Source organism: Corvus kubaryi, unplaced genomic scaffold (assembly GCF_017639235.1).
Source record: "Corvus kubaryi isolate FWS band 111438036 unplaced genomic scaffold, C.kubaryi_AGA036_p1.0 37300, whole genome shotgun sequence".
NCBI lineage: Eukaryota > Metazoa > Chordata > Aves > Passeriformes > Corvidae > Corvus > Corvus kubaryi.
The window spans coordinates 5,800,310-5,827,071 of NW_024581093.1; the positions used below are offsets into that span (position 1 = coordinate 5,800,310).

The 26,762-nt window shown below is 54.1% G+C and overlaps 3 protein-coding genes across 6 annotated transcripts in view; 2 read left to right on the plus strand and 1 right to left on the minus strand.

Moving 5' to 3' along the window:
• The first annotated feature begins 94 nt into the window (after positions 1-94).
• Positions 95-8,104, plus strand: ELMO3 (engulfment and cell motility 3). Of its 4 annotated transcripts, XM_042027251.1 has the most exons (20): positions 97-314; positions 386-426; positions 555-627; positions 701-751; positions 1,224-1,393; positions 2,199-2,298; positions 2,403-2,554; positions 2,636-2,714; positions 3,090-3,140; positions 3,501-3,623; positions 3,778-3,909; positions 4,189-4,293; positions 4,799-4,907; positions 5,117-5,253; positions 5,346-5,509; positions 5,639-5,751; positions 6,005-6,109; positions 6,441-6,523; positions 6,732-6,812; positions 6,982-8,104. In XM_042027251.1, the coding sequence occupies exons 1-20, from the start codon at positions 237-239 to the stop codon at positions 7,192-7,194; spliced, it is 2,160 nt and encodes a 719-aa protein (XP_041883185.1). In that variant the 5' UTR covers positions 97-236; the 3' UTR covers positions 7,195-8,104. The 4 variants fall into 4 exon arrangements, with proteins under 4 accessions (XP_041883186.1, XP_041883187.1, XP_041883185.1 ...); XM_042027252.1 differs by lacking the exon at positions 6,005-6,109 and having other exon boundaries at positions 95-314; XM_042027253.1 differs by lacking the exon at positions 4,799-4,907 and having other exon boundaries at positions 95-314; positions 5,161-5,253.
• Positions 8,105-9,305: 1,201 nt separating this feature from the next.
• On the plus strand, positions 9,306-14,626 carry TMEM208 (transmembrane protein 208). Its single transcript, XM_042027260.1, has 6 exons — positions 9,306-9,411; positions 9,482-9,577; positions 9,670-9,729; positions 9,847-9,983; positions 12,991-13,075; positions 14,179-14,626. Exons 1-6 carry the CDS (start codon positions 9,406-9,408, stop codon positions 14,314-14,316), a joined length of 522 nt encoding a protein of 173 aa, XP_041883194.1. The 5' UTR covers positions 9,306-9,405; the 3' UTR covers positions 14,317-14,626.
• Positions 14,627-15,262: 636 nt separating this feature from the next.
• KIAA0895L (KIAA0895 like) overlaps positions 15,263-26,762 on the minus strand; it is a 12,911-nt gene continuing 1,411 nt past the window's right edge. The window contains exons 2-9 of the mRNA XM_042027740.1: positions 26,374-26,634; positions 22,239-22,382; positions 20,277-20,461; positions 20,095-20,176; positions 18,161-18,293; positions 17,456-17,761; positions 16,581-16,678; positions 15,263-16,070 (exon numbers count right to left, since the gene is read on the minus strand). Coding sequence (XP_041883674.1) covers positions 15,906-16,070; positions 16,581-16,678; positions 17,456-17,761; positions 18,161-18,293; positions 20,095-20,176; positions 20,277-20,461; positions 22,239-22,382; positions 26,374-26,634 — 1,374 coding nt within the window. The 3' untranslated portion in view covers positions 15,263-15,905. The remainder of the gene's footprint in view (positions 16,071-16,580; positions 16,679-17,455; positions 17,762-18,160; positions 18,294-20,094; positions 20,177-20,276; positions 20,462-22,238; positions 22,383-26,373; positions 26,635-26,762) is intronic.

Sequence of the window (26,762 nt, forward strand, 5' to 3'; positions counted from 1 at the left end):
CAGGGGATGGGGTTCCCTGGGAGGCGGGAGGCCGGGCCCTTTCCCAGCAGGAGGCCCTGTCCTGCTACCGGAGGTGGGTCCTGCCACACCCGCGTCAGCTCAGGTGAGGGGGCCGGGCCTGCCCGGGGCTGGGGTGGTGGCACAAGGCCTCGGTGCGGCGGCCGGGCCCTTCGTGAGGGGAGGCGGCGGCGGCAGCAACCCGGAACTGCCGGCGGTGCGGAGCCGCCGCGGGAGCCATGCCGCCGCCCAAGGACGTGGTGAAGATCGCCATCCAGATGGTGGGAGCCATCCCGCAGCTCATCGAGCTCCAGCAGGTACTGCCCGGCACCCCCGCACCCCTCCCCGGGCCCCCCACCCCAGCTCACGGCCGGCCTCCCTCTCGCAGAGCAAGCCGCTCGCTTCAGTGCTCAAGGACGTCTGTGATGCGTGAGTACCGCACTCGCTGCCTGCCACCGCGCCGTGACAGGTCCTGACAGCCCGTGACCGGGCTGCGGTGACCCGGTGGCTGCCGGCACCAGCCGAACGGGGCTGTGACCGGCCGCCCGTGGCCACAGGTGGAGCCTGCCCAACGCCGAGCGCTACGCCCTGCAGTACGCGGACGGGCGGCAGACCTACATCACCGAGTCGGTGAGACACCCCTCAGCCCCCGACCCCGCCGCTGCAGCGCCCACCGGCTCACCGGCTCCTTTTCTCCTTTCAGAACCGCAGGGACATTAAGAACGGGAGCATTTTACGGCTGACCACCTCCCCGGTACATCCCTCTGCCCCCCTATCTCCTCCTCCGCTGCGTGCTCTGGTGGGACGTGCCCCTGCAGTGGGTGCTCCAAGCCCTCTGCTTCTGACTCCCTCGGTGACTTGAGCTCATGATGGCTATTCTCCGTGCCTCAGACCCAGCAGAAATAATACAGGCAGGAGACATGTCTCAGCCTTCATTTTCCCTCGGCAGAGCTTGGGGGAGTTTGAAGAGAAACTAAATATCCTGAAATGTTTTGGATGCGTGGGCCAACTCATTGAGTGTTCTTGGTGTCATGCCAGTTTGACCTCCGTCCTCAGCTCCACCTGGTCTCTGCTCTGGTGGCTCTGTTTCTTGGTCCAGCTCCTCACTGGGGCTGCTCTAGCCTGAGACTCCTTCCAAAACTTGCACTTCAGCTCTTACAGCCACCTTCAAGCTTCTCGCTGTCTTTCGATGAGCCCCTTTGGCTTGATTCTTTCCTTCCTGGTAGGACCAAGAAGCACAGCGGCTATACACTGGGATCCAGAGCAAGAATGTGGATGTGAAGACTCACTCACTGAAGAAGCTTGCAGGCCTCTCCCAGGATGTTACCTTTGCTCAAGAGTTCATCAGCAGGAATGGCTTGAAGCAAATCTACTCTATTGTGGAAGAAGGAAATGAGTGAGTATCAGGACGGGACTTTCCTTGCACTCCTTGACTTTTCTTCTCCCTGCTGCATGAGCTCCAAGCTGGGCGTTGGAGTGGACTATTTGTGTTCCTGACTTGTTGATGCCTGTACTGTGGCTGTGTCCCTGCACGCTGGCAGCCGGGGGGAAGGTCCCCAGGGATATGCAGTCCTGACTCCTAGTGAATGTGCCCAGACTTGAACCTTCCATCCCTTCTCTGGCTGGGTTATCTGTAGCCTCATGGGGTTTGCTACAAGGAAACCTCCTGAGATCATCTTGGCCCCCAGTGCTGCTCCTCATTTCTGCCACCCTGAATGATCCCTCTGTCTTGAGGTTTTAGCTGCAAGAGATTTGCAGGGATCTCGAGAACACCCTGGTTGCCAAATACCAGTGCCTGTGTGACTCTTTCAGGATGTGATGGTGCAGCTCCCCTGAGCTCCTGTCACACAGAGAATGTGGAACCAAGCAACACAGCACGTTTCTTGGAAGCTGGGGGAGAGATATGGGGTGGTTCAGCTTTACCGAGGGCTTGTCTGCAGTGATCTTTGTACCATGGTGATGCAGCTTTCCAACTACTGAAGTTCCTCTGCCTTGACTTCCTGGGGAAGTCAAGTTCCTGGGATGACTAAGTGACAGTCTGTTTTCTTACCCAACAGTCTCTTTCCTTTCTCCTGCTCACTGCTCTCCTCTCTAGCTGTTTCTAACATGCCCATCAATGTTCAATTGCACAGACACCACTGTAGGATTGGAGTGGGGTACCTGGAGCCATCCTCACTGTATTTGTTCATCTGTCCCTCCAGTACAGGGGAGATGCTGGCTCACACCCTGAAAGCCTTCACAGAGCTGATGGAGCATGACTTTGTTTCCTGGGAAAATCTTAGTACAGTCTTCATCAAGAAGGTAAGAGTCTTCTGCAGTATCCACAGTTTGTGCCTGTGGGATTCCCTGTTGTCCTTGTGCCCCAGGCTCAGCCTGCCATTGACAGATGGTTTTGCGTCTCATAGATAGTGAGTTACGTCAACATGAATGCAGTGGATGCATCTATCCAGCAGCTCTCCTTGTCTATCTTGGAGAATATGGTGCCTACCAGCCGCCTCCTCTTTGAGCTGGTCAAAAAAGAAGTGACACTGGACCGTCTTCTCACCCACCTGCAGGCGTAAGTGGAGAGGCCAGAGCACCATTTGCCCCCATCCTCAGAGCTGGTGACTCTCACATGCTCCTGCTCTTCCTCCCACAGGACAAATGCCGAGCTGCAGCTGAAGGCGATGGCTCTGCTCATTGCACTGCTGCTGAGCGCGACCGACGCTGAGCGGCGGGTGAGGGGCACCATGGCAGGGTGGTGGCTTTGCAGAGTCAGGCACCACAGTGCCTCTGTCACCGGGGTGCTCTGCTGAGAGCCCTCAGCTGTCAGGAGTTTTGTCTCAAATGACAGAAGTATCACGGTGGTGGCACAGTGATTGTGATGGCCCAGCCTCTGGCACATCTGAGCTCTCAGGGGTGGGGGCATCCCTGTGATGGGACCTTGGGCAGCTGGGTCCTCTGCTGTGGGGTTTGTGCTCTTTGGGATGGCAGGGCTGCAAGAAGAGCCCAGAGATGTTTAAAGTCTGTGTCCTCACTCCGCCGCCTCCTTTTTTGGGGGGAAATGGTGGTGTGCTGATCTGGGGAATATCTCACAGCCTTTTTTTTCCTAGGAGATGATGGACTACCTGAGGGAGAAGAACCTCAGGCAGTTTATCCACAAGGTGAGGAGTTGGGGTTGTGCAAGGGTCTGCTCTGTGCTTCATTCGCTGTCCTTCCTCCCCAGGCCCTGTCCCCTGAGCCCCAACCTTTGATGACCGTGCTTGGCTGGGTTGCCTGTGTGCCCCATACCCCTTCCTTGATAATGCCTGTGGGTGCTGCTCTGCTGGCACCCACGTGCCCAGGGTTGCACCCCCGTCTGCCTGCAGTTCAGTGCACACAGGTCTTGCCCAACCCCAAGGGGAGCTTCCCACTTCCCAACACCCCTTTGAGCAGCAGGACCTGCTGGGATTTGGCTGTTGGGTCCTGTGCTTGGACTGGAAGCAGCAGCATGGGGGAACCTTCTGTCTTGTGATCTCCTGTAGAACATCATCCACAGCTCCGAGCCACTGGGGGATGAAATGGCCCATTACCTTTATGTGCTGCAGTCTGTCAGCCTCAACCTGTGCGAGCATCGCATGAAAACATCCATGGATCCCTACTCACAGGTCTGGGAGTACTCTCCTTGCAAGTCTGGACCCGGTCTCTTCCACCTGTGGAAGTAGTTCACATTTGGGTGAACCCAACACATTTGGGTTTGTCCTGGGAGAACCTGCTTCTGCGGGGCTCACCAGCATCCCCTTCTCTCCACTCTCCCTCCAGGAACAGCGGGATCTCCTCCAGTCCCTGCGCCAAACTGCCTTTGAGTCGGAGAGCGAGGTGCCCACTGGCAGCTTCAGCACCGAGCGCCGGCGATCCCTGTGTGCCAAGGAATTCCGCAAGCTGGGCTTCATGGTGCGTCCCCCCTGCATCCCCTCCCCAGCTCCATGCTGGCTCCACCACATGGCCTTGGTGGCACCTTCTGATGGCTCCCCTAAGCCTGGTATCCCTGTTGATGCTGATGGACCACCATGCAGTATCTCCCTTCTGCTCCCTTCTATCTCCCACTCCTGAACAGCGAGTGCTGTGGAGCTGCTGGGACTCAAAGGCCAGCCCTGTGGCTGTGTTGGGAAGACACTGCTGCTCGAAGAACAAAGCAGCAGCTGCTAAATTGCATCCTCTGTGTCCTCCTAGAACAACAGCAACCCTGCAGAGGATCTGCGCCGTGCCCCACCAGGACTCCTTGCCCTGGACAACATGGTGTATTTCTCCAGGAACACCCCTAATGCCTACAGCAGGGTGGGTGCTGTGCTCTCCCAGGGAACTCCCTGGTGGAGAGGGGCTGGTGGATCTCGACCTTCTTTTCCTTTCCTTGTGATCTGTCCTTGGCCACAGCCAGGCAAGTGTCCTACTGTTGCTCTGTTTCAGATGGAGGCGAGTCCTCCCTGTGGATAGGAGAAGCCATTTGAGGCCAGTCCCTCTGAAGGGTCCCCATAATTTTTAGGGGTTTGCTCACAGCTTGGTTTCCAGGCCTTAAGCAAACTGGGGCAATTTGAGCAAAACAACAAAGGCATGAGCCATGCTCCAACCCGCAGTGCCTGTGACCCGCTCCCACACTGCCACAAGGGAAAGAGGAGGCTGGGGCTGGATTTTGGGAAGAGTGGATCACTTTTTTAGGGATGGCTTTTCCTGTCGGGGGGGACAGCTCGACTAGGAATGCAGGAGGAGCATGGCATGTCTGACACCCACTGTTGGGGCAGCCCTCCAAGTCCATGTAACATGAAGTCATGGCCCTCTTCTCCAGTTTGTCCTCGAGAACAGCAGCCGGGAAGACAAACACGAATGTCCCTTTGCTCGAAGCAGCATCCAGCTCACCCTGATCCTCTGCGAGATCCTGCACATTGGAGAGCCATGTACGTGTGCCCAAGCTTGTCCTCCCTGCCCTGCTGCTTGGGGGACAAGCTGCCCGGGCAGGGGACTGCATCCATGTGGCCACCAGGCTCTGGCATGGCCAACAGCATGGGAAGGGGATGTAAGGCTGGGAAATACCCAGGTTCCCCTGGACACTTAAATCCCCTGGAAAAACCGGGGAGTCTGGCATAATCTGTCCTTCTCACCACAGGCTCGGAGACGGCTCAGGCCTTTTACCCTATGTTCTTCGGGCAGGATCATTTCTTTGAAGAGCTGTTCTGCATCTGCATCCAGCTGGTGAACAAGACCTGGAAGGAGATGAGAGCAACCCAGGAGGACTTTGACAAAGTGAGGGGGGATGCTTCTTCCCTGGATGGGAGCACAAATTCAGGGATTTGGGGAGTGTAGCCAAACTGAAGTTGGTGTCCTGGGCCTGGCAGGTGATGCAGGTGGTGCGGGAGCAGATCACCAGGACCCTGTCCCTCAAGCCCACATCCCTGGAGCTATTCAAGACCAGAGTGAATGCACTGAACTACAGTGAGATCCTGAAGCTGCGGCAGACGGAGCGGCTGCACCAGGAGGAGACGCTGGCTGTGCCTGTGCTGTGAGTGGGCTGTGGGCAGGGAGTGAGGCTGTGATGGGGGCCCGAGGCAGGGACAATGCTATGGGGCTGGGAGGTCAGCGAGCACCTGTTGAAATGGCTGTGCTCCTCTTCTGCTGGCTTTCACCCCAGGGAGCTGAGGGAGAAGCTGAAGCCAGAGCTCCTGGAGCTGATCCGACAGCAGCGCCTGCTGCACCTCTGTGAGGGAACGCTCTTCCGCAAGATCAGCAGCCGCCGCAGGCAGGGTGGGTGCCAGACCCCTGCTGCAGGGTGGGGGGCTTGGGAGGGAGGCAGAGGCTTATTCCCATGTCCCCTGCCACTGGGGAAGTCCCAATTAATCTGTGGGAGTAGAATGCTTGACTCCCTGGACAGCTGGTGTGGGCTAACCCGTGGGCTGGGAGAAATGGGGAGTGCTGATAAGGGGGCAGCTCCATCCCCCTTGGGAAGGGCATCTCTGCAAGGGGAGGCTGAGCATTTCCTGTGGCTCTTCTGCTGCAGACAAGCTGTGGTACTGCCGCCTGTCCCCCAACCACAAGGTGCTGCACTATGGGGATGTGGAGGAGGGGGTGCAGTCTCCCCCCATCGAGAGCCTACCAGAGAAAAGTAGGTGATGGAGAGAGAGTGGGAAGGAGGGAGGGGAGCCCTCTGATAACCCCCAGGTTAAGACTGCCTTAAGGTGGAATTGCCCCTCTGCTTGGCTGCTGTGTGGCTGCCCCAGTGTCTGCTGGTATTGTGGGACTGGGAGCTGTGGGAGTTAGGCTGGGGCAGACTGGCTTCCCAAAGGGAGCTGCAGAGTGGCTTGAGCCCCCCACCCCAAGCTGTGGATGGCTGTGAGTCCCCACACTTGGGCTGTACTGGACTCTGCTCACTGGGGACCTGAAGGAGAGGGACAGGAGGAGGGAAAGGGAGCTCACAGCTCTTCCACTTGCCCCAGTTCCTGTGGCAGACATGAAGATGCTGCTGGTGGGGAAAGAGTGTCCACACACAAAGGAGAAGAGCTCCGGGAAGCAGAACAAGGTCAGCACCTCACACCACATCCTGTCCAGCTGGGGATGGGTTTTGGGGGTGGGTGCATGGTGGCAAGTTGGGTGGTTTCATGGACAGAGACCTCTTGGGTCTCCTGGAGTGCAGAGAAGGAGTCTGGGGGCAGCTCCTGCCCTGAACCCCGCCGAGGCTGGGAGGAGTCCAGCTGAGCAGCCAGCTACCCCCTGTGCTGTCCCTGCAGGATGTCCTGGAGCTGGCCTTCTCCATTGTGCACGACATGGAGGAATACTGCCTCAACTTCATTGCCCCCACCCGGTACGAGGTGAGCTCCAAGGGCCCACTGGGGAGGCACAGAGATGTCCTTGCCAGGGGACAGCAGGCAGGGGAGGGAGTCGTGTGTGTCCCTGGGGGTGGAAGCCACAGCAGGGGGGAGATGGGCTCTCTGGCTGCCCAGGGCCGGTGCCAGACATGCCTGTGCTCTGCTTCCCCAGTTCTGCCTCTGGACAGATGGGCTGAATGTGCTCCTGGGCAAGGAGATGACAAGTGAGCGAACGCAAACAGACCTCGATGTCCTGCTGTCCATGGAGCTCAAGCTGCGGCTGCTGGACCTGGAGAACGTCAGCATTCCTGACAATCCCCCTCCTGTCCCAAAGCCCCCCAGCAACTTAAACTTCTGCTATGACTTCAGCCATGCAGAGCAGTGAATTCCTCCCCGTGCCCTGTCCCCACCCTCTATGCCCCTCAAAATCAAACCCCTCCTTCCAGGCTCTGTCCTTCATCTCTGGCCCAAAGGGACAAGCCCAGGTGCTGGCTGGGGGCTTGGGTGTCCCACCCTTTCCTGCCTGTGTCCTGCTCTCCTGCAAAAGCATGGGAATGAGCCACGGAGCATCAGCCTCCTGTTCGAGGGGGGTGACCTGGCTGTTCTGTCCCACTGCCGTGGGCAGGGTGAGATGAAATACCAACAGTTAAACCCCTTTGTGATGGCACTGATTCCCCCACACTTCAGCCAGGCTTTGGGCAGAGAGGGTAAGGATGTGGGCAGGAATAAAGGTACAGGCAGCCCTGGGATAGCTGGAGGGCGAGTAACACTACAAAGGTACGAATCTGCACTGCCTCACTTTCACCATCATTGTAGGGGATCCTTTCTGGACAACAGAGTGGTTAGAAAAAGGGTAGAACACACCTTTCCATTAAGTTGGCATCTCCAGGGCATAATGTGCCTGCCCTGCCATGTCCCTCCTGCACTGAAAGGTGTTTTTGCTGAGCCCTCTGCACTGTCCTGAAATGGGGGTGTTTAGGGTACAAGCCCCCTTTTCCCAGCACCATTCAGCTGGGCCTGGTGTGAGGAGGAGACCCCGGTCAGCCCATCGTGCCAATCCTGGTGCCTTCCCCCACCTGGGGCAGATACTTGCACACTTCAGCCATGCTGCTGCACTACTGCACCACGACAAGCTACCTCCTCCCCAGCCCCACAGCCCCCATCCCAGTGCCCTGCACCTCCTTGTGCCTGCAGCTTCTCCCAAGGGTGTTGTGCTAACAGCCACAGGTCAGCAGGGATCCAGCTGTGCCTCTGCCTCCTGTGTATTGGGACAATAAACGCTTGTGGAGAGCTCAGAGCTGTGTCCTTTCCAAAGGTCTGGGGAAGGCCTCAGACTGACTGAGGGTCAAAAGGGGCCGAAGTGGGTAAGGCTGGGATGGCAGCACTGTGGGAGCTGGGCATGAAGAAGCTGGGAGGATGGCTGGCAAGAAGATCTTGTTCCTGGTGTTGAGGCGCGTGCTCAGAGTTGAGTTCCCTACAGCTAAGACTACAGCTAAGGCCATTTCCAGCCTAGGAAGGCATCGGAGCACTGTGGATAGTCCCAGTCATATGCTGGACAGGCTCAGCTCCTGCAAGTGAACTGGTGCCTCTAGGGCTTCCAGCTTGGAGAGCAGCATCCTGGTCCTACAGAGGCTGTTCCATGGGAAGATGAGGCTGGCAAAGGCAGTGTCTGGGAGGCTGCTGCCCTACAAGGCCAGGGTCTGCAGCCTCAGCTCTCACCTCGTGTCAGACCATCTCCCAGGAGGCAGCCAAGCTATGGTGAATGCAGGCCAAAGGCTGTGCAGAACCCCAGCACAGCTGGAGTGCTGTGGGAGACCTCCAAGAGCCAAGGGGAGGTGATGGGCACAGGCTGGCCAAGGGGCTGTGAGGGGAGCTGAAATGGGAAGGGCTGACATCAGCACCCCAAATCCTTTGGCTGCGCAGGGTCGGGCTGGGGAAAGGCCTTGAGGTTCCCAGGGGATGGGAAGCAGAGAAACCCCCCGAGGACTTGGCATGTGTGTGTCCCCAGGCCCACCGAGGGGAACGTGAGCCTGGGCTCTTCGGTACAAGAGAAACATAGAGTTCCCAAAGCGGGTCCAGCGGAAGGCAACAAAGATGATTAAGAGTCTGAAGCATCTCTCTTAGGAGGAAAGTGAGGGAGCTGTTCAGCCTTGAGGAGTCGACTGAGACGACCTCATCAATGTCTGTCAGTATCTGCAGGGAGGTGTCAGAGGATGGACCAGGCTCTGCTCGGTGGTGCCCAGCAAAAAGACAAGAGGCAACGGGCAGAAACTGATGCACAGGAAGTTCCACATGAAAATGAGGAAGAACTTCTTCGCTGTGCGGGTAGTAACACAAAGGAACAGAAAGGTTGCCCAGAAAGGGTGTGGCGTCTCCCTCACTGGAGATATTCAAAACCCATTTCTGGAATGACCCTGCTTGAGCAGAGATGTTGACCACACGACCCCTTTCAACGTCACTATTTTACGATTCTGTGGGAGGGCCCCCAGGCAGGGCCGTCCCCTCCCGGCCCGAGGCGGGCCCGGCCGCCGGCCCCGGGCTCTGTCCCGCCGCTTCCGCCGCGTCACGGGAAGCAGAGCGCGGAGCCGACGCGGCCATGGCGGTGAGTGCGGGGCCGGGGTTACGGGGTCCGGGCTCCGGGGAGACGCTGACCGCCTCTCTTGGCTCCGCAGCCCAAGGGGAAGGCGGGGACCAAGGGCAAGAAGCAGATATTCGAGGAGAACCGGGAGACGCTGCGCTTCTACCTCCGCATCATCCTGGGAGCCTCCGTGAGTGCGGCCGGGAGAGCCCGGCGGGGCGCGGGGCCGGACCGGGGCGGGAGCGGGCAGACAGGGAAAGCCGTGCCGTGCTCTCTCCACAGGCCATCTACGCCGTGGTGAACCTGGTCATCTTCTACTCCGCCGCCTCCGCCTGGACGTGGGTGAGTGCCGGGCACCGTCTTCTGCCCCGGCGGGGGCACCTGGGCTGAGGTTCATTCATGGCCCCCAGGCCCCCGGGGTCGTGGCTGTCGCGGCTGACAGCGGTTTCTTTGTTGCAGGTCGCGTTCCTTTTCAGCTTGGTGGTCTACGGCACCAGCTACCGGTCCATGAACTCCATGGCAAAGCCGTCTTTCACAGACGATGGCAGCCTTGCTGACGGGGGAATTGATCTGAATATGGAGCAGGGGATGGCAGAGTGAGTGTCCACACCCACACGAGTCCAGGTGAGCAGGACCTGCTGCCTGAGCGTGCACGCAGAGCCAGGAGAGGCCGCCGAGGAGAAGGCTGGGCCTCAGCTCCCCGCCTCAGCTTGCCCACTGGCATGGGCATGAGGGGAGCTGGAAGTCTGTAGCCATTTTTTCTGAGCGTGTACCTTAACTGTCCTTATTACCTGAATACTCGGCTTGGTGTGCCCCAGTCAGGAGCCACCAGGTGGGTGTGTCAACCTGGCATGGTCACTGTCCATAGGGCTGAGCTGCAGAGGTAAGGGATTACAAAGGGTTCAGCAGGAGCAGTTTACAATCATCTTTTAGTTAACAAACAGCACTGACGTGCACACTGCTGCAGCACACAGTGATATGTATTTTCTTTTTAAACTGGCATTGCAGGTAATGCTTGACAGAGCAGAAGGGCACGTGCTGCCAGTTACCCTATCCTGGCTGCGAACTCATCATGGCTTGAAATACTCTACACACTAAAAATTCTCCCCTCTATCTCAGCCAGCTCCTGTCACCTCCTCAGCCACTTCTGTGCCCCACGCTTGTGCATTCTTCATGTCTCTCTGCAGACAGCACCAAGTGTTTGCCTGTGTTCTTGGCAAAACTGTCTTTTTCTTGGTCAAGGAATGCCACAGTATTGTAGGAAACACTGTAGTAATTCCTGCAAAGCGCTGCTGAATAAAATTAGGAGACAGCAGCACTGGTACAGCAGAAATACCTTCTAGATTTACGTGTTTTCCAGCAGCAAGCCTCAAACTAGTTATAGAAAATTGCCAGGTAGTTGTGGACACATTGGGCTTTGCTCTCTATCCTCCCTGCCCTCAGCCTCTGCCCGTTGGCCCAGCCTGTGCTGGGGATCTTCAGTGTGTGCTCAGCAAGGTGCTGGGGTCCTTGGCTCCTTCCTCCCGTGTCTTTGGCCTGCAGTTCCAGGTTTACCTCTGTCCTTCCCTTGCTGCCAGGCTTTTGAAGAAGCACAGTGGAGCCTTATTTCCAGCTGAGCCCTCTGTGTTGTGTCAGGTGTTCTCATGCTGTCAGGGTCATACATTGATGTATATAGTTTTATTAACATAAGTTTTGATTTTTGCTTGGGGATGTTATCAGCAGGCAGTGGGGAACAGAACCTGCTGTCTCTGCACAGAATGAGCTCTCATGGTGTGTTTGGGTTGGTGGAATGGTACCTTTTCTGCCTGCAGCAGGAGTGACTGAGATGTCTGGTGCAGGAGACTCAGACGAGGGACAAGGTGGCCAGGAGGAGAGGGGGTGTGACTTGTGAGCTGTGCTTTGACCCCCCTCTTCATTTCCATGCTGGTCAGCCAAGTGTTTTTCTCCCATTTTACACTGGTTTGGCTCTCTAGAGTGGAATTGCGAAATATTTTGAATACCTTTTTAGTGAAACACAATGTGGGACAGTCAAAGAGAGAAAATACAGAAGTTTGATGTTTGAGGTGTGCTCCTGGTTGTGGAAGATGCCTCTGGGAGTTGTGGAAGGCACTGAGACAGAGTGCCTGATAACTGCCCTCTGTGTGTGTGATGGTGCTGTCAGGGGAAGTGACTGACAGGAGGCAGCACAGGGATCCCAGTACCTGCTGTGAAAAGGTGACAGGCACAGCCATAGCACTGCTGCAGTCCTGGTTGCAGATGTGCTTCCCTTGCTACTGAGGCAGAGAGGTTTTTCTGCCTGAGCAGTTGGGGTAGGGTTTATGACACATTAAAATGAATTAATGCTTATCTGAGGCATGGGCTATGCAAAACACGGGAGGCAGAGCTCTAAAAGCAAAACCTTCAGAGCTGAAGTTCCCATCCTTACCCTGTACCTCTAAATTACCTCTCTGGGGATCAGGGAACCACCCTAGGCTAGCAGTTACTTCAGAAAGCAGTGGATGTTTTCCAGCCTCTCAGCTGCCTGTGCTGCAGCTGATTAATGCTGCTCCTTTGGAGCTTCTTCTGGAGCACTCTGGATTTCATGGCATTTCTCTCATGCTTTCTGTCGCTGAAATGGATGCTTTGTGTTGCTCTGGGGTTGAGGATGGCCCATCCTGCTGGTCTCTGGGAGAGTTGGGTTTGGTGGGAGCTCTGTCTTCGCCCGTCTGTGGCCTCTGGTAATACCAGAGGTCACTGAACCCTTAGTGTCTTGTGCTAGAGCTGTTAATGGTGGATTCTGCAGTGCTTGAGTCAATGTTGTTTTTGCCATTGCCTTTGTTTTCTTATCTGTTCTTGGATGTGACTCAAGGGTTTTTTATTCCAGCAGATGATTTAACCAGAGTGAGAGTTGGCCTTTTTTCTAAACCTTCATGGCACTCCCCAAGGCTTGTGTTGAAAAACTAATACCTGTTTACCTCTCCTGGGTGTCAGATCCCCTGAGGGTGGTGGTTGAGGTGCGGGCAGCTTATTCCCCTCCAAAGCTGCTCCCAGCTATGCCTCAGGCTGGCATGGAAGAGCCGGAGTCAGATAAGCAGGAGGGGAGGAGGAGCTGTCTGTTGCTGTAGCTCAGCTTGCGGTGTGCTTGTCCTGCAGTGACCCCGAGTGTGTCTGTCAGCCTGTGAAATGGCACAGGGAATGGCTCCCTTCGGCACAGCCAGTCGTGAGCAGTTACACTTCATGTCATGATAGGTGTCAAATCAGTGAGTGCTGGCTGCTGTTTCAGCTGTGGGGGTGGGGGGTGGTTTTGTTGCTGATTTCCAGCCCCCAGCAATTCCTTAGCTTTCTCAATGTTCTTTTTTCAGAGGGAGTTCATCTCTTTTAATTCATCAGAGTATTTTGCTGTTGTTGTTTGTTTACTGCTCTGATTCTTCTCGATAACTGTGTGTGGCAAAGCAGGGACAACAAAACGCAGGGACAGTCCCTGGGTTGGGCAGGGTCGCTCCCCAGAGGCAGTGCAGACCGTGCTGGCAGAGCAGCTGCAGATTGTGCTGGCAGAGGAGACTGTGCTGCCGTGTTTGGCAGGGGTTGGAATGAAAGCTTAATGCTTTGCTTTTCTTCCCTCAGGCACCTCAAGGATGTGATCCTGCTGACAGCTATAGTCCAAGTGCTGAGCTGCTTCTCGCTCTACATCTGGTACTTCTGGCTCTTGGTAAGCCCTAGCCCTGCTGTTTCCCATCTTGCTCTGCACTGTTGTTTTTCCCTGTCTTCAGGATGGAGGACATTATTTATCCATTTCATTTCAGTGTCCTGTTTCAGGCCTGAACTATTTTCTGATATGTTTTTTAATCTCTTTGTCAAATCTTGTTAAAAATGAGGCCACACAAAGCAAAGAAGTCGTGATCCCTGTGAATAAACCACGCAAAAACTAGGCTGGCCTTTGTCTTTCCCTCTGGTCCCATGAAAGGGCAACAAGCAACATGAGGCAGATCAAAGCTGTCTTGGTGCACAGAGTCTTTCTGTGTCTGGAACAAACAGTATTTCTTCTTGTTTGGCTTTTTCATCCATTCAGCATGGACCAAGGCTGGGATCTGCTGGACACTGTGCCTCTGGGTAGATAAAATGCTATAGGCTTTCATTCCCCATAACTGGGGATTCCCAGTTCATTCCCCATAACTTCATTCCCCATAACTTTCATTCCCCATAACATAACACCAAACTCTTTCTGCTCCTGAAACATTTTTCATGTGCCTCCAGCTAAAACTGGTTGTGCAGAAGGAGAAAAACATCTCCATTTAGTTAAAAAATCCCACAGTTGCTTTGAGGATATCCCACAAAGGTACAGAAGGCAATTGTGGGAGCCTGGAAGGTTATCTCAGTTCAGTCCTTGATCTCATTTCAGTCCTCACCCACAAATTTCTCTCTAGCTGGCCTGGCAGAGGGCAGCCTAGATTTGGCTGTCCCCTGGAGACCATCTGGATTGCTTTTTTAATAAATTCAGAGAAATGTGGGTGTATTTTCCAAAGGAAGGAGAGGCAGAATGTCTGGACAGTTGGATCCCTCTGGGTAATTCAGACCTGATTGCTGGGATTTCCGTGTATGAAGCCTGAGGACTGTATATGTTCCTCAGCCACGACATGAACTCAGGCCATTTATTTTGGATGCCTGCCACTGCCTTTGATTTCCGTGCACCCTGAGATGCCTCTGATCCAGCTGCTTTGTCCTCCTCAGAAGGACTGGCCCTACTGCCCACAGCACCCCCTCTGCCAGCACTGTTCCCAGAGTGACCGAGTTTGTGCCACGTGTGTTTTGCAGGCTCCGGGGCGCGCTCTCTACCTTCTGTGGGTGAACATCCTGGGGCCCTGGTTCACAGCCGAGTCCTCGCCCGCCGCTCAGGAGCCAAACGAGAAGAAGCAGCGCCGACAGGAACGCCGACAGATGAAGCGCTTCTAGCCCTGCCTGGGGACAGATCAACACCCTCTCCCATCTCCATGCTGTTATTTCATCAGGGATGTGACCAAAACCAATCCGAAACCACCACAGTAGCTCTGTTGCCCTCTGTCACTGCTGCCATTCCACCAAAAAGGCCGCAAGAGACTTCCTCTGGTTGGGTCTTAGCACAGGCTGAGGCCTTGCTCCTTGGGCTGACAAGGGGGTGATGCTGGGATGTGTGTAAATATCTTTTTAAAGCAGTGCTGTATCGCGTTCAGGGTTGGGGAGTGCAATGTTGGAGGAAATAATACATTAAAGAGCAGAGTCTTAATGGACCGTGCTGGCAGTGGGTTCATGTAGGGGAGCTGTGAAAAGTGCCAGCATATTTTTGGAGAGCTGGACCAGAGGGGAGCAGAATCCCCAAAGGTAAGTGCTCTCCTCCCTTTCCCAAGCTTGGTCTGTGCTGCCCTGCCTGCCACAGCCTCTGCACCCTGTGCAGAAACTGCAGCTGCCCTGAAGGATCAGGAGTGAGGGGCAGCTGGGGATGCTGTGAACAGGGCTTGCAGCCAAACTTGGAGCTTTTGGGATTGAGCCTGAACTCACTGGAGCCACAGATTGGCCTGTGCTACCTTTGTAGGAGCTCAGTGGGATGTAAGACAAGAAGCTGTGGGGTTGGCTTGGTTTGTTTTGTTTTTTTAAGACTGTACTCCCAGGGGGGCCATGACGGCTGCAGAGTTCATGTGTTAAGAGACCAGGAACAGCTCATGGCAGTTTTTACTTTTGCCTGCTTTGATTTACTGATGTCCCTGCCCAGTATGTTGTTTGTCACACTCCATGACTCCTTCCAGCCCCTGACGCACCAGCTCAGACCACACAGCTTTGCCTGTGCCAGCAAGAGGCACAGTGGGTGTTCACAGTGGTGCCAGGCTGGTTTTTGATGCTATCCACAACCTTTTGCCCACACGTCTTTTCCATTATGTCACCTTTATTACACACTTTTTCCTAACATCAAGCCCAATCCCCACCCTGAGTCCTCAAAGCCAGGCAGGGTGGCTGTAGTTGGGGTGCAGAGCTGGGTGGAGATTGGTAATGGGGGATTAAAGTCCGTCCTGCTGCTGGTCGGGGACATGAGGGAAGGGGCAGGGAGCAGAAAAGGCATCCTTGGGGCAATCTGTGGGTGCAGTCCAGCCCTTATTCCCTGCCAGGCACAGCCCAGAGCCCCCAGCCCCGCCTGCTGGCCCCAGGTTAGGTGCCTGCGCAGTGATGGGAGCACTCCCAGTACCCTATGGAAGTGCCCCCATTGCAACTCCCCCAGCACAGCCTTCTGCACTTGGGGACCAGCACAGTGCCCCAGCTCCGCCCTCGCTCCCCCTGAACCCTCTTCTCTGGCTCCCCAAAGCCACGTGGAGCCACACAGCCGTCCCCAAAATACACAGGGACGATGTAGGGGACACATCAACACAACCACACGGGCCCTCGGCCGCGCTACCCTAGACAGCGGTACATGCACTGCGCCCGCCTCGGGCTCTGCCCTCTGCTCCAGCCCCAATAAATACCCAATAAACAGCACCAGTTACACCCTTGGGGTGCTGGTTTGGGGGAGGTGCCCCTCAGTCAGGCAGCAGCTGCTCCAGCTCCTCCTCATTCAGGCCATTGGTGGTGACAATGTGATCCAGCTGCTTCATGTACCGCTCCAGATCCTGCATGAAATGGGGGATGCGGGCCTTCTCCAGGACCCCAAATTTCTTCAGCCGATTCACATCTTCATAGGAGACCTGGCGGGAAGCACGGAGATGGGGTCAGTCCCCTCCCTCCTAAACCCTGGCAGGTGCCATGGGGGGCATCTGGTCCCCTTGCAGCCCCCCTGGCTCACCCCCCCCAACTGCCCAAACATCCCTCTGGCTGTGGGGAGGCAGTGGAAGAGCTGCTGGGAGTGTGGGATTTGCAAGGATTTGTGGGTTTGGTAATTTTCAGTCACTGCAAGGACAGGTGACAGCAGGACTGCTGTGGCCAAGGGCCAGAAAGGCTTAACCTGCTGGGTTAAGCCTCTTCCCAAAGGTCTCCTACAGAGGATTATGGATTGTCCTGTCCTTCCTTGCATCCTACCCAGCACAGCCTTCCCCTGCTACACAGAGACCCATAAGCCCAGGGAAAGGCAAAGAGCTGAAGGGGTGCCAGGTGAGGGCTGGTTTTTGGGAAGCCATGAGATCAAGGGAGCCCAAGTGAGCTTTGGGATGGGATGGTGAGATCAGCCACTCCCTGCCCACCCTCACCCTGGCTCTTACCTTTCCAAGTGCAGCCAGCAGTGGGAAGTCAATGGTCTGCCGATGGCGCAGGATGCGGAGAATCCCATCCAGGTACACCTGGTCCTTACTGAAACAGCCTGGAACAGCAGAAAATGCCTGGGAGAGGGCTCCTGGCTTCCCACGGCCCTCCACTTGCCTGAACGTTTGCTGACCACAATAACCAGAATGAGGGCACTGACCACAAGTGTGCCAGGGCTCAGGACTGCTGGGTCCCAAGGGATGAGCGCTGGGGAGGCAGCTGGGTGCAGTGAGAGCCACCAACCCCACTGGATTACTCTCACGCTTCTTCCCAAGTATTTTTTTTAAGGGTAAACCACTGCAAGCATCCAGATGTATCCACAGTAACGCTCATTTTTCCTCTCCTTTGCCTGCTGCTTCCCCAAGAGCTTGTGTGAGTCGCTCCCATGGGACAGGGAGAGTGGTGCTGGGGATGGGGAGGGATGCAGGGACTGGCTGCTGTGGCTGTGTTGGGAGGAAAGAGTTAAAAGCAAAACACTGATCTGGAGGATTGTAAATTGCTCAAGTGACCTTGCACCTGGGTGGAACTCTTGATAAGCCTGTGAACAGCAGGCTAGTGATCCTCTGATCTTGTGTTCCTCTGCCCAGGTGTTGGGTGTTGCTCTGGGGTTCCCCCGATTAGCAAGGTAATGAAAATAAATTTACTCTTTGTGTTCTAGCCATAAGTTTGTGCCTGTTCTGTCTGCCTGTGCCAACTCACAACCTACAGGACTGGTGATGCTCAACCCACACAGTAGCAGAACATACCAACCCTCTGTTTTTTCTTAAAAAACAGACAAAGAAAATAAATAAATAAAATTCCTCCCAAAACTCAATTCACACCCGCCAAGTGGTACCTGGCTGTGAGGTGTCCGTCTGGCCCCGCTTTGCCCGCACACAGTACTCCCACCGGACACCAGCATCCTGCACATACTGCTCCAGGTCCTGGAAGAGGGCGGAGAAGGAGAGGCGGCTGGCCCGCTCAATGGTGTAGTAGAGCAGGGCTGCCCGCCACAGGAAGGGCTGCTTGCGGAACAGGACACTGTGCAGGCTGGCCAAGCCTTCCTCCGTGGGGTTGGCAGGCTTCAGGCTGTATTGCTTGCGGCCCTCGGAGCTGTGCCAGGGCTGGCGGGTGTTGTTGACTCCCCGGATGTAGTGGGTGCCTGCGGAGGGGGGACAGGAGTGAGTGCCATCAGCCACAGCTCCAGAGAGCCCGACTCCCACCCTACCCATCCCAAGTCGCTGGGGTTGGGGCCAAATCCCAGCACCCATCAGTGCCTGCTCCAGTCTCGGCTGGTGATGATGGCATGGGACATCTGTTTGCTCCAGTGCCCAAGGGGAGGCCAGGACACAGATAAACAGGCGGGTGCCCAACACCCCTGCTTTGCACGCAGTGAGGGATCCAGGTGGCCTCAGCCCCTTCCAAAACCTGCCCAGGAGTCACCCTCGAGGATCCCTCCTTGCAGGACCTGTGCGTACTGCCTTGCCCCAGGGCGTTACCCCAATGATGCTCACAGCATCTCCCCACTCTGCCCCCCACCCACAGGCCCCCCCCCACTGACCTATCTCGTGGCGCAGCATCCCCTCCAGCCAGTGCTGCCGGGCTCCGGCCAGGTTGATGGCCAGCGTGGGCCGGCTGTCCTCCACCATCATCACTGCTTGGGACAGGAGGTCATCGGTGAGCTGCACCACCACCTGCAGAAGAAGGAGGAGGAGGCAATGGCTATCAGCAGGGTCCTGGCTCTCAGCAGAGGCTGAGATGGTGGCAGATGGTCAGAAAAACCCACTGACACCACGGATGGCACCATTTGGCACTGCTGCACCATCACTGGATTGTGCTGCAGCTCCCCAGAGGAATGGCAGACAGGAAGAGCCATTGGGGGTGGGGGGGATAATGAGAGGAGAGAGATGATCTCATGCAGGGATGAAGTAGCTCCTTTAATCTCTTTACAGCCAACAAAGCTGACCAGGCACTGTGGGGGAGCAGGCAGCCTCCTCCAGCATCCCTCTGGCTCCAGCATCACCCTCCCTGGCTTGTTCCCAGGGGCTCCCCACACTTTTGTGGCTACACAGGATGGACATCCTCTGGAGACCTGCCTGGTCCCCCTTCTGCATCCCCACTGGCAATGGGATGGGGCAGCAACTCTGGCCATCAAAACAATCCCACTCTGAACACTCAACAGCACCTGCTTTGTAATGGCTCTGCATCCCCCAAGAAACATCTCCTGAAGGATCCAAAGCTCTGGCTCCATTTTCATGGACTCTTCCACAGATTCTCCCATTTGAGGCTTCAAGACATGAACAGTGAGGATGAGTCCATGCCAGTCCACCCTCACAGGAGGAACCATGTGTGCTGGCCACAATTCACAGCAGGGATGGGCACTACATGTGCAGGACTACTCAGCATCTTTATACAGGCAAAACTGGTATTTTGAGAAACCTGGCTATCACAGGTGCTGGAGCCAAGAGAGCTGCCCTCCATGAGTTAATGTGCCAGCCAAACAGCACTTTCTGACTACCTAACTTCAGATCTGCAGCAACTCAAAGCAGCAGCATCACCAAAGGAGATGGTCCCTGGGAACTCTTGCATCAGAGGTTTGGCAGTGGCAAACCTCAGGATAGCAATCAAAATCCCCTACATACTTATTAACTCCACAAACCATCTATCATTTCACAGCTGACACTCTTCAGGATGAAAACACATGCACATGTTACCACATGACAATTCTTCTCTTATTAAAAAAAAGAGAGGAGACTGAATTGGTTTGCTTTAATTCAGATTTATTATTATTATCATTGTTATTATTATTAATTATGAAAGCCAAAAGTGCAACCTAACAGAGTCCACCGCTGAGCAAACAAACAGCATAAAATACTTACAGTGCAACTGCTTACCTGGGTTAAAATATACCAGCGTGGAACGGAATCCCTCCAATGCTGAGAAGAGAGCTGCCAGTTCACCTCTGACTCCTTGTGTAGAACCAGCCATCCAGGAGCAATGGAAAGGGACTCTGGGCATTGCCAGAGACCACAGCTTCTTACACTGCCCACTGCAGCCCTTCTCCTGCTGCAACAGCCCATCCTGCTGAGCAGCACCACTAGCCTTGTTTAGGGACCCTCCAGCTTTGCAGATACAACCAGGGCTGCAACTCCAGCCAAAATCCTTCTTCTGGAGCAGCAGCATCTCTCAGTCTGTGAGCTCTCTCATTCTGAGCAGCATTCCCAGTGCATCCTTGTGGTCCATGCTTCTGCTCAGCTTTTGTGAATGCACTGATGGAGAAAGAGCTCATCCCAAGGAACCAAGGGAAGGCTTCTGGTGGTCCCCATGGCACCGGGGTGTAGGTTCCTGTCTCTCCCCAGCAACCCGGCACTGCTCAGGACCTCTGACACTGAGCAAGCAGCTCAGAGGTAGAGGGACACCACTGATGGGATCCCAGGAGACACTGTTTAGGCTGACAACACTCCACAACCCCAGGGATTGCCATGCAGCACTTACCAGTGGGGCCAGATGTTTCTCTGCTGCAAGCTGTGAGCCCATTGAAATGCATATGGAAACCTCCAGCAGCATCACGTCTGTCCTGAGTCAGAAGAAAAGCAGAAGAGCTTCAGGATCTGCAGCTCGGACCCCGACAAAGCAGCTTTTGAGGGCACAAAGTTAATTTCAGCATGAACACTTACCCAGGAGCGCGCTGCCTGCGGTGCTGGAAGCGGGATCCTGCCTTCGCCGATCGGTGCTGGGGACAAAGGGCAGCTGCAGTGGCTGCCACCAGCCTGGCCACGCTGCCTGCCAGGACTGCCTGTGGGCAGGGACGCACCAGCTGCTCGTGCTCTGGGCTACTGCTATCCCCACACGAGTTTCTTCTCTTTTAAGCAAGCCATCACGATTAGTGCATATCAGGGAAGCAAAGGGCACGGCAGAACAGACAGGGCACAGATGGTGAAAGTCAGGAATCAGAGATACAGGTGCAGGGAGGGAAATACACGCCTGAAACCACCCAGTTCCCCGACAGGGTGTGAGATTATCAGTGATGCAGAAGTTTCAACAAGTGTTGGTCTTGTACAGGGAGCAAGCTCTGCCAACATCGCTGTATCAAGGGCAGGTGAAACCCTTCTCTCCTCCCTACCCCAGGCACATCCAGCAAAATTTCCAATGGATAGAAAGGAACAAACCAATGCTTTCATTGTTTTAAGAGCACTTATCAAAAGTCCCAGATAAAACAGCCACACTGATGTGCAAACAGTGACTGAACCCTGCATTGCCTTGAATCACAGAATGTCCTGAGTTGGAAGGGACCCACGAGGTTCATTGAGTCCAACTCCTAATAGCTCTGAACACAGAGACAATTACACAGGGCTGGAAGGATGCCAGTTGTACACTAATATGTAAGAAAATTGATGGCTTTCTGCCTAGCCAGAGCTCAATTAATGAAGAAGAGAATAGCTGAACTTAATCAATTAATAAACCTAAGAGAGAGAGCTCAACTATCAAGTTATAAGTGCAGGTGTGTAAGACTGGCAGCTGCTTGGCTGGGTATTGGAACTGGCTCTGGGCACTCAAAGGCAGATGAATTATAGGGAAACATCTGCAGAAATCCTTTCTGTCCCAAGCAAAGGCTTAGGAGGACCAAGGTGCCAAATCCACATCCGAGGAACACCCTCACGAGGCATCAGGGCAAACCAAGGGTGCTTGAGGAGGAACGTCCTTGGGCAGGAGGGACCTCAGGGGACCACTCATTCCTGCTTTTGCATGCATGGAATGCACTGGGTACCACTGGGCGAGGTGATGCTTTGGAGAAATGCTCATCATAACTCTCTTTGGAGACAGAGGTGAAAAATCAGAGGTAGGAAATAGAGTCTGGCCAAGCAGCCCCACCCCAGCCAGCACTGCACAGTCCCTGCCCTGCAGCCAACAGCCCCAGGAAGCCATGCAAGCCAACCCACGCAAAGCCAGGTCCAGAAATCCTTCTCAGACCTTGAACCCAGGACAGTGGAAGTGTTTTGCCTACACCTTGCTGGCATAAGGGGAAAAAAAAGCTCCTTAACGGCAGCTGTGGGATGTCCCATGCTGGATGCTGTGCGGGGTGCAGAGAAACCAGGTTAAGAGATGCTGAACTTCTCCCCTGGCTCCATCCCAAATGGCTACTGTTGTATCTTAACCATGTATTTCCCAGCCTTAAAACCCGAGCCTGGGGTTTCAAAGCACCATAACGCAGCACACCTCGCAGGGCAGCAGGAAATCTCTTCCCCTGGCTTTGCTTTAGGACATGTGGGTTAAGGCAGCTGTTGGAGAAGTCTGCCCTCCCACTGCCAACAGCAAGAGATGATTTCCTGACAGTAATTGATGCCTCATGCACATGGCAAAAGGCTCCTGGCATGGCCACACAGTCAAGCAGCAGCTCCTCCCTCTCTCTCGAGCACAGAAGGGAGATACACATGGAAAACATCACAGGACGTTTGTGGGGAACCAGCACCCATGTCCTAAAGCCAGGGTATGGTGAAGCTGGAGGTGAAAGGACACCACTGCTCAGAGCAGAAAAGTTTCCTCTTTGTAACCAAAACATTTCTTAATCTGAGTCCTTTTTATCAGAAAATAAATATTTTTCTGTATTTTACAAGTGATAAAGGAGGGACACGGATTACCTCTCCCACACAGCCTTCCTTCTGCATGTACTTTCGGATCACAGACCAGATCTGGCACTTGCTCAGCAGCCTCCCGCCCGTGGCGACCTCAAAGCTCTCATAGGTCCCGTACTTCTCCAGGACAGTACGAATGATCCTGATGGCCTGTGGCACGCAGAAAGTACAAACATAAGCACAAACACCTCCCCACTTATAAATACACCCTAAAATCCCACGTGCAACAAACCCAGTGAAGATAACCCCTGATTAACGCCTCTAAAATGTGATGTGGTTTTACAAGACCTAAAAAACCAAGGAGACTGAGCCAGCTGGAGGTGGCCACCAGGACAGAGGGACACTTCATACAATCAACATGACCCCACAGCATATTCTTTCTGCTTTTTGTCACCCTTGCAGGCATCTCTTGTGGGAATGGGGCAAAGCAGAAGCGAAACTGCATCATCGCGGTGTGGTTAAATCCATGATTATTTTCAATCTTTTCTGCTTTCAGTTCTCCTTGCAAACTCTGGTGCTTGCACAAAGACCTCTGGCTTCTCAGCTTGCTTTTTACTCCCAGTTTCTTACTCCAGGGCTAAATTCCAAGCTCAGCAGTGATGCTATTCATCACCCTCTGCAGTGATGCTGCTTCAAACAGAGTCTCAGCACCACCAGCCTGCTGCACGCCCAGCAGCCTTCTAATAAAAGCATCACGTGCTCCATTATTCACATTAACATTTATGGAGCATCTATAAAATACGAACATTTATTAGCACATTTCCTCCCCAAAAGGTGTGTTTCCATTGTGGATATTTTCAAGCCATTACTTTCTCCCATCATTGGAATATATATTAGTATAATATTAATATAATATTAATATAATATTAATATTATATTAGTACATAATCCAAAGCAGATGACTTTCAACCAGTTCTGGAGGTTTTCCAGCAGTTTTACTGCATCTGCAAACCTGGCTGGGTTGCTGCCAAGCTTCCCAGCCCAGGACCAATTGTTGCCCCTCCCTAGTCCCTGAAGTTACCCAGGATCAGGAGATGGGTGCTCACCACCAGTACTGGTGCTCAAATCATTCAACACCCCGTAAGACAAGAGGAAATGGCTCAAGTTGTGCCAGGGGAGGTTTAAGTTGGGTATTATGAAAAATTTCTTCATGGACAGGGTTGTCAAGCACTAGAACGGGCTGCCCAGGGCAGTGGTGGAGTCACCATCCCTGGAGGTATTTAAAATATGTAGATGTGGCACTTGGGGACACGGTTTAGTGGTGGGATTGGCAGTGCTGAATTAACAGCTGGACTTGATCTTAAGGGTCTTAACCCATCTAAACAATTCATGATCCTAAGAGGGGCTTTAGGTCTGCATCTGGTCAGCAACCTCCTCCATCCCTGCAGAAGGTCCTGATTTTCCTTCCCTGGACAGTTTTCACAGCTGGTTTTTATTCTCAAGTCACTTATGGTGTCTTTCCAGAAGAAGCTGTGCATAATTTTTCTGTTGTCTGTTTTGTTTTCTGGGGGGTTGGGGTAGGGTTTTTTGGGGTTTTTTTGCTGAATAATCAGGCTCATTTTTACAGCACTGCAAGGTACCTCCAGCTGACCACGGCAGAAAAAGGACCTTTCATCCTCCCACCTCTGCTCAGCCACTTGCTCTCTCTCCTCCCAGGGGACCCAAATCACTGAGCCAAGAGAAACCCAGCACAGCTGGTGCCCAGGAGTAAGACAACCAAAGAGTTCTTCCCCAACCCTCAGAGCACATCCTGGCAAGCAAAATTCCTGAGATTCCAAGTTTAATGTTCTGAGCATCCCCAAATCATGCACCCACCATATGCAGTGGGATAACAGATCCTCCAGCCCCAGCTCTGTGCTGGTGCCACTCAAATTCACATGACAAACCAGGGATGTGATCTCCAGGATGATGAGCCTCCACGGGGCTGGAAGAGTCCTCCTGATTTATTTAAGTTTTCTGTTAAAAAAATAAAATAACCCCCCAAGTACATGCAGAGCACATGCAGGGAGCTGGTGCTGGTTTGTCTGCTTGTGTCCAAGGATGCTGACTTAGCAAAACGTCTCATTTATTTATGATCAATGAAGGTCTTTGAAAATAAAAGCAGTTTATAGAGCTAAGAGTTAGCTGGCAAGGAAAAATGCTTCCCAAAATAAAAGAGACTGGAAGGAGGTTACTGCAGGGTAAGAGCAAAGGAACAGTGCCATGAATGCTGTCCCATCGGACCGTCACCGGAACACTTGGAAAAACATTGGCAGAAACACTCAACACTTGATATCTCTTGCAAAAGCTTTCACAATCCACAGTGGTTACAAACCCTTAATTCCACTCACTCAAAGCACTGCCCAGAGAAAAATAATCGGAATGATCCATCTTTTACTCTGCTGCAAGTCAGCTGCACCAAAGGAGAAAGCACAGGGTGAAAGAGCTCTGAGCAACTCATTTAATACCCGACTCTGGGAGTAAAACACAGGAGGGAAATGCCGAAAGCTGGCGAGGTCTGCAGGCGTCAGAGTGTCTCCCCTGCAAGAGCCTCGCTGGCACCACTTTATCTGGGGCAGAGGTACGGCACACACCAGGAATGACAAACTGCTTAGAAAGCTGTTTACAGAAAGGGCCTGAATCATCTGGATAATAATCCAGGCAGAGACACAGGCAGTGATGCGGGAATAAGTAAACATTCAAAGAACAATAAATAAATCAGTGAAGAAGTTGTTATTTGAACAAGGAATTCCCAACTGAGAGATGCAAAGAAACACCTCTGGCGTGCCAGTCTGAATTCAGGATAAGAGGGGGTTTTTATCTGCTCACTTGTTTATGTGGCAGAAAGGATGCTCTTCCCTGAGGCAGGATGCTCACTCCCAGGTGCAAACTGGTTTTGGGACACGGCCAGGCTCCCAGCTCCAAGCAAGAGGTGAAGGCACAGAGCAGCTCTACTCCTGCATCCACAAAAGGCTTGTTTGTGGGCAGAGCACCCTAAAAGCACACTCCTGCCTCTTCTCTCCTGTTGAATGACCAGGAGCTGTTTTCTCAGTGCCATCCCCATGGCAGAGAGAAACTCACAAACATTTCAGTAGGGTATAAGCCATGGAAACAGTTAAGCAAAATAATACAGACTCCTTAAGTGGAGTCTACACCAATTAATATCATTACTGACCATGTTTGCTGATGCCTTAAGGATGCTACCACACTGGACAACCTTTAGGCCTTCCCAAAAAAAAGCCAGACTCAACCGCCAGGTCATTCACGCTAAGGACCACTTCCCATGCTGTCACCCATGTGCTCCAGCTCCTTCACAGTTATTTCTACAGCAGCAAGTGCAAAAACATACCAGCAAGGTGTCTCCGATGGAGCACAGCTGTCAGCATAAGCAGGAGCCAGTTTGATCATAGAAACACAGACTGGTTTGGGTGGAAAGGGACATTTAAGATAATTTCATGCCAATCCTCCTCCATGGGCTGGGACGGCTTCCACTAGACCAGGCTGCTCAAAGCTCCATCCAGCCTGGCCAGTGGGTATGGATGCTGGCAGCATCACCCAGCACCAGCATGATCCATGTCACCCACGGAGCATGTACCATTGCTGCAGGTAGGTGAGGTTACTAAGAACAGGTTTAAGAAATCATAGGGTGAGGGTGCTGAAAGCAAGATGCAAAAGGTGTTAAAGGGAGAGGGATCAGGAAGCAGCTGGGAAGGAAAGCACGCACATGGATAAGAGGGAATGGCATTAAATTGACAAAGGGTGGGTTTAAGTTGGACATTAGGAAGAAATTCTTCCCTGTGAGGGTGATGAGGCACTGGTACAGGTTGCCCAGAGAAGCTGTGGCTGTCCCATCCCTGGAAATGCTCAAGACCAGGTTGGATAGGACTTGGAGCAACCGATCTACTGGAAGATGTCACTGTCCACGGCAGGGTGTGTGGGGTAATTAGATGGTCTTTAAAATCCCTTCTAACCCAAACCATGCCAGAATTCTAGGACCATGCACCATCTCCTGGCCAGTCCCACCACGGAGCAGTCCCACCAGGACACATCCCGCTGGCATGTGAATACCCACGCCCTCGCACCAGCCCACGGGCCGGCTGGGCTCCCTCCTTTCTCTTCCTCCTCCTTCCAGGCCGAGCATCCTCACCCGGCCCCGCCTCACCTGAGCCACGAAGCGGTCGGAGGCGGCCCCGTACTTGTCCAGGACGGCGGCGGGCACCGGCTCCGCGTACTCGAACTGCGGGTCGTAGGCGAAGCTGGCGCGGAAGAACCGCTCCCGCTCCGCCTCCACATTCCGCGGCCGCAGCGCCACGAGCAGGCAGGGGCTGCGCCGCCCGCCGCCCTCCTCCCCGCGGCCCCGCGCGATGTGCGGCAGCGAGGCGGCGGCCCGCAGCCCCCCGCGGCCGGCCGCGGGCTCGCTCTTCTTGTTGTGTACGTGGGTCGTGTGGGGGTGGTGCTGGTGCGGTTCTTCCGCGCCAGCTTCGCCTACGACCCGCAGTTCGAGTACGTTTTTTTTTTTTTTTTTTTTTTTTTTTTTTTTTTTTTTTTTTT

Excerpts from the sequence above, each read along its gene's own strand:
- TMEM208 (XM_042027260.1), top strand. Across the intron at positions 9,730-9,846 it reads CCGCCTCCGCCTGGACGTGG|GTCGCGTTCCTTTTCAGCTT; the intron begins GTGAGTGCCGGG and ends TCTTTGTTGCAG. Across the intron at positions 13,076-14,178 it reads TCTGGTACTTCTGGCTCTTG|GCTCCGGGGCGCGCTCTCTA; the intron begins GTAAGCCCTAGC and ends TGTGTTTTGCAG.
- ELMO3 (XM_042027251.1), top strand. The coding sequence starts at position 237 with ATGCCGCCGCCCAAGGACGTGGTGAAGATCGCCATCCAGATGGTGGGA. Across the intron at positions 628-700 it reads AGACCTACATCACCGAGTCG|AACCGCAGGGACATTAAGAA; the intron begins GTGAGACACCCC and ends TTCTCCTTTCAG. Across the intron at positions 1,394-2,198 it reads ATTGTGGAAGAAGGAAATGA|TACAGGGGAGATGCTGGCTC; the intron begins GTGAGTATCAGG and ends CTGTCCCTCCAG.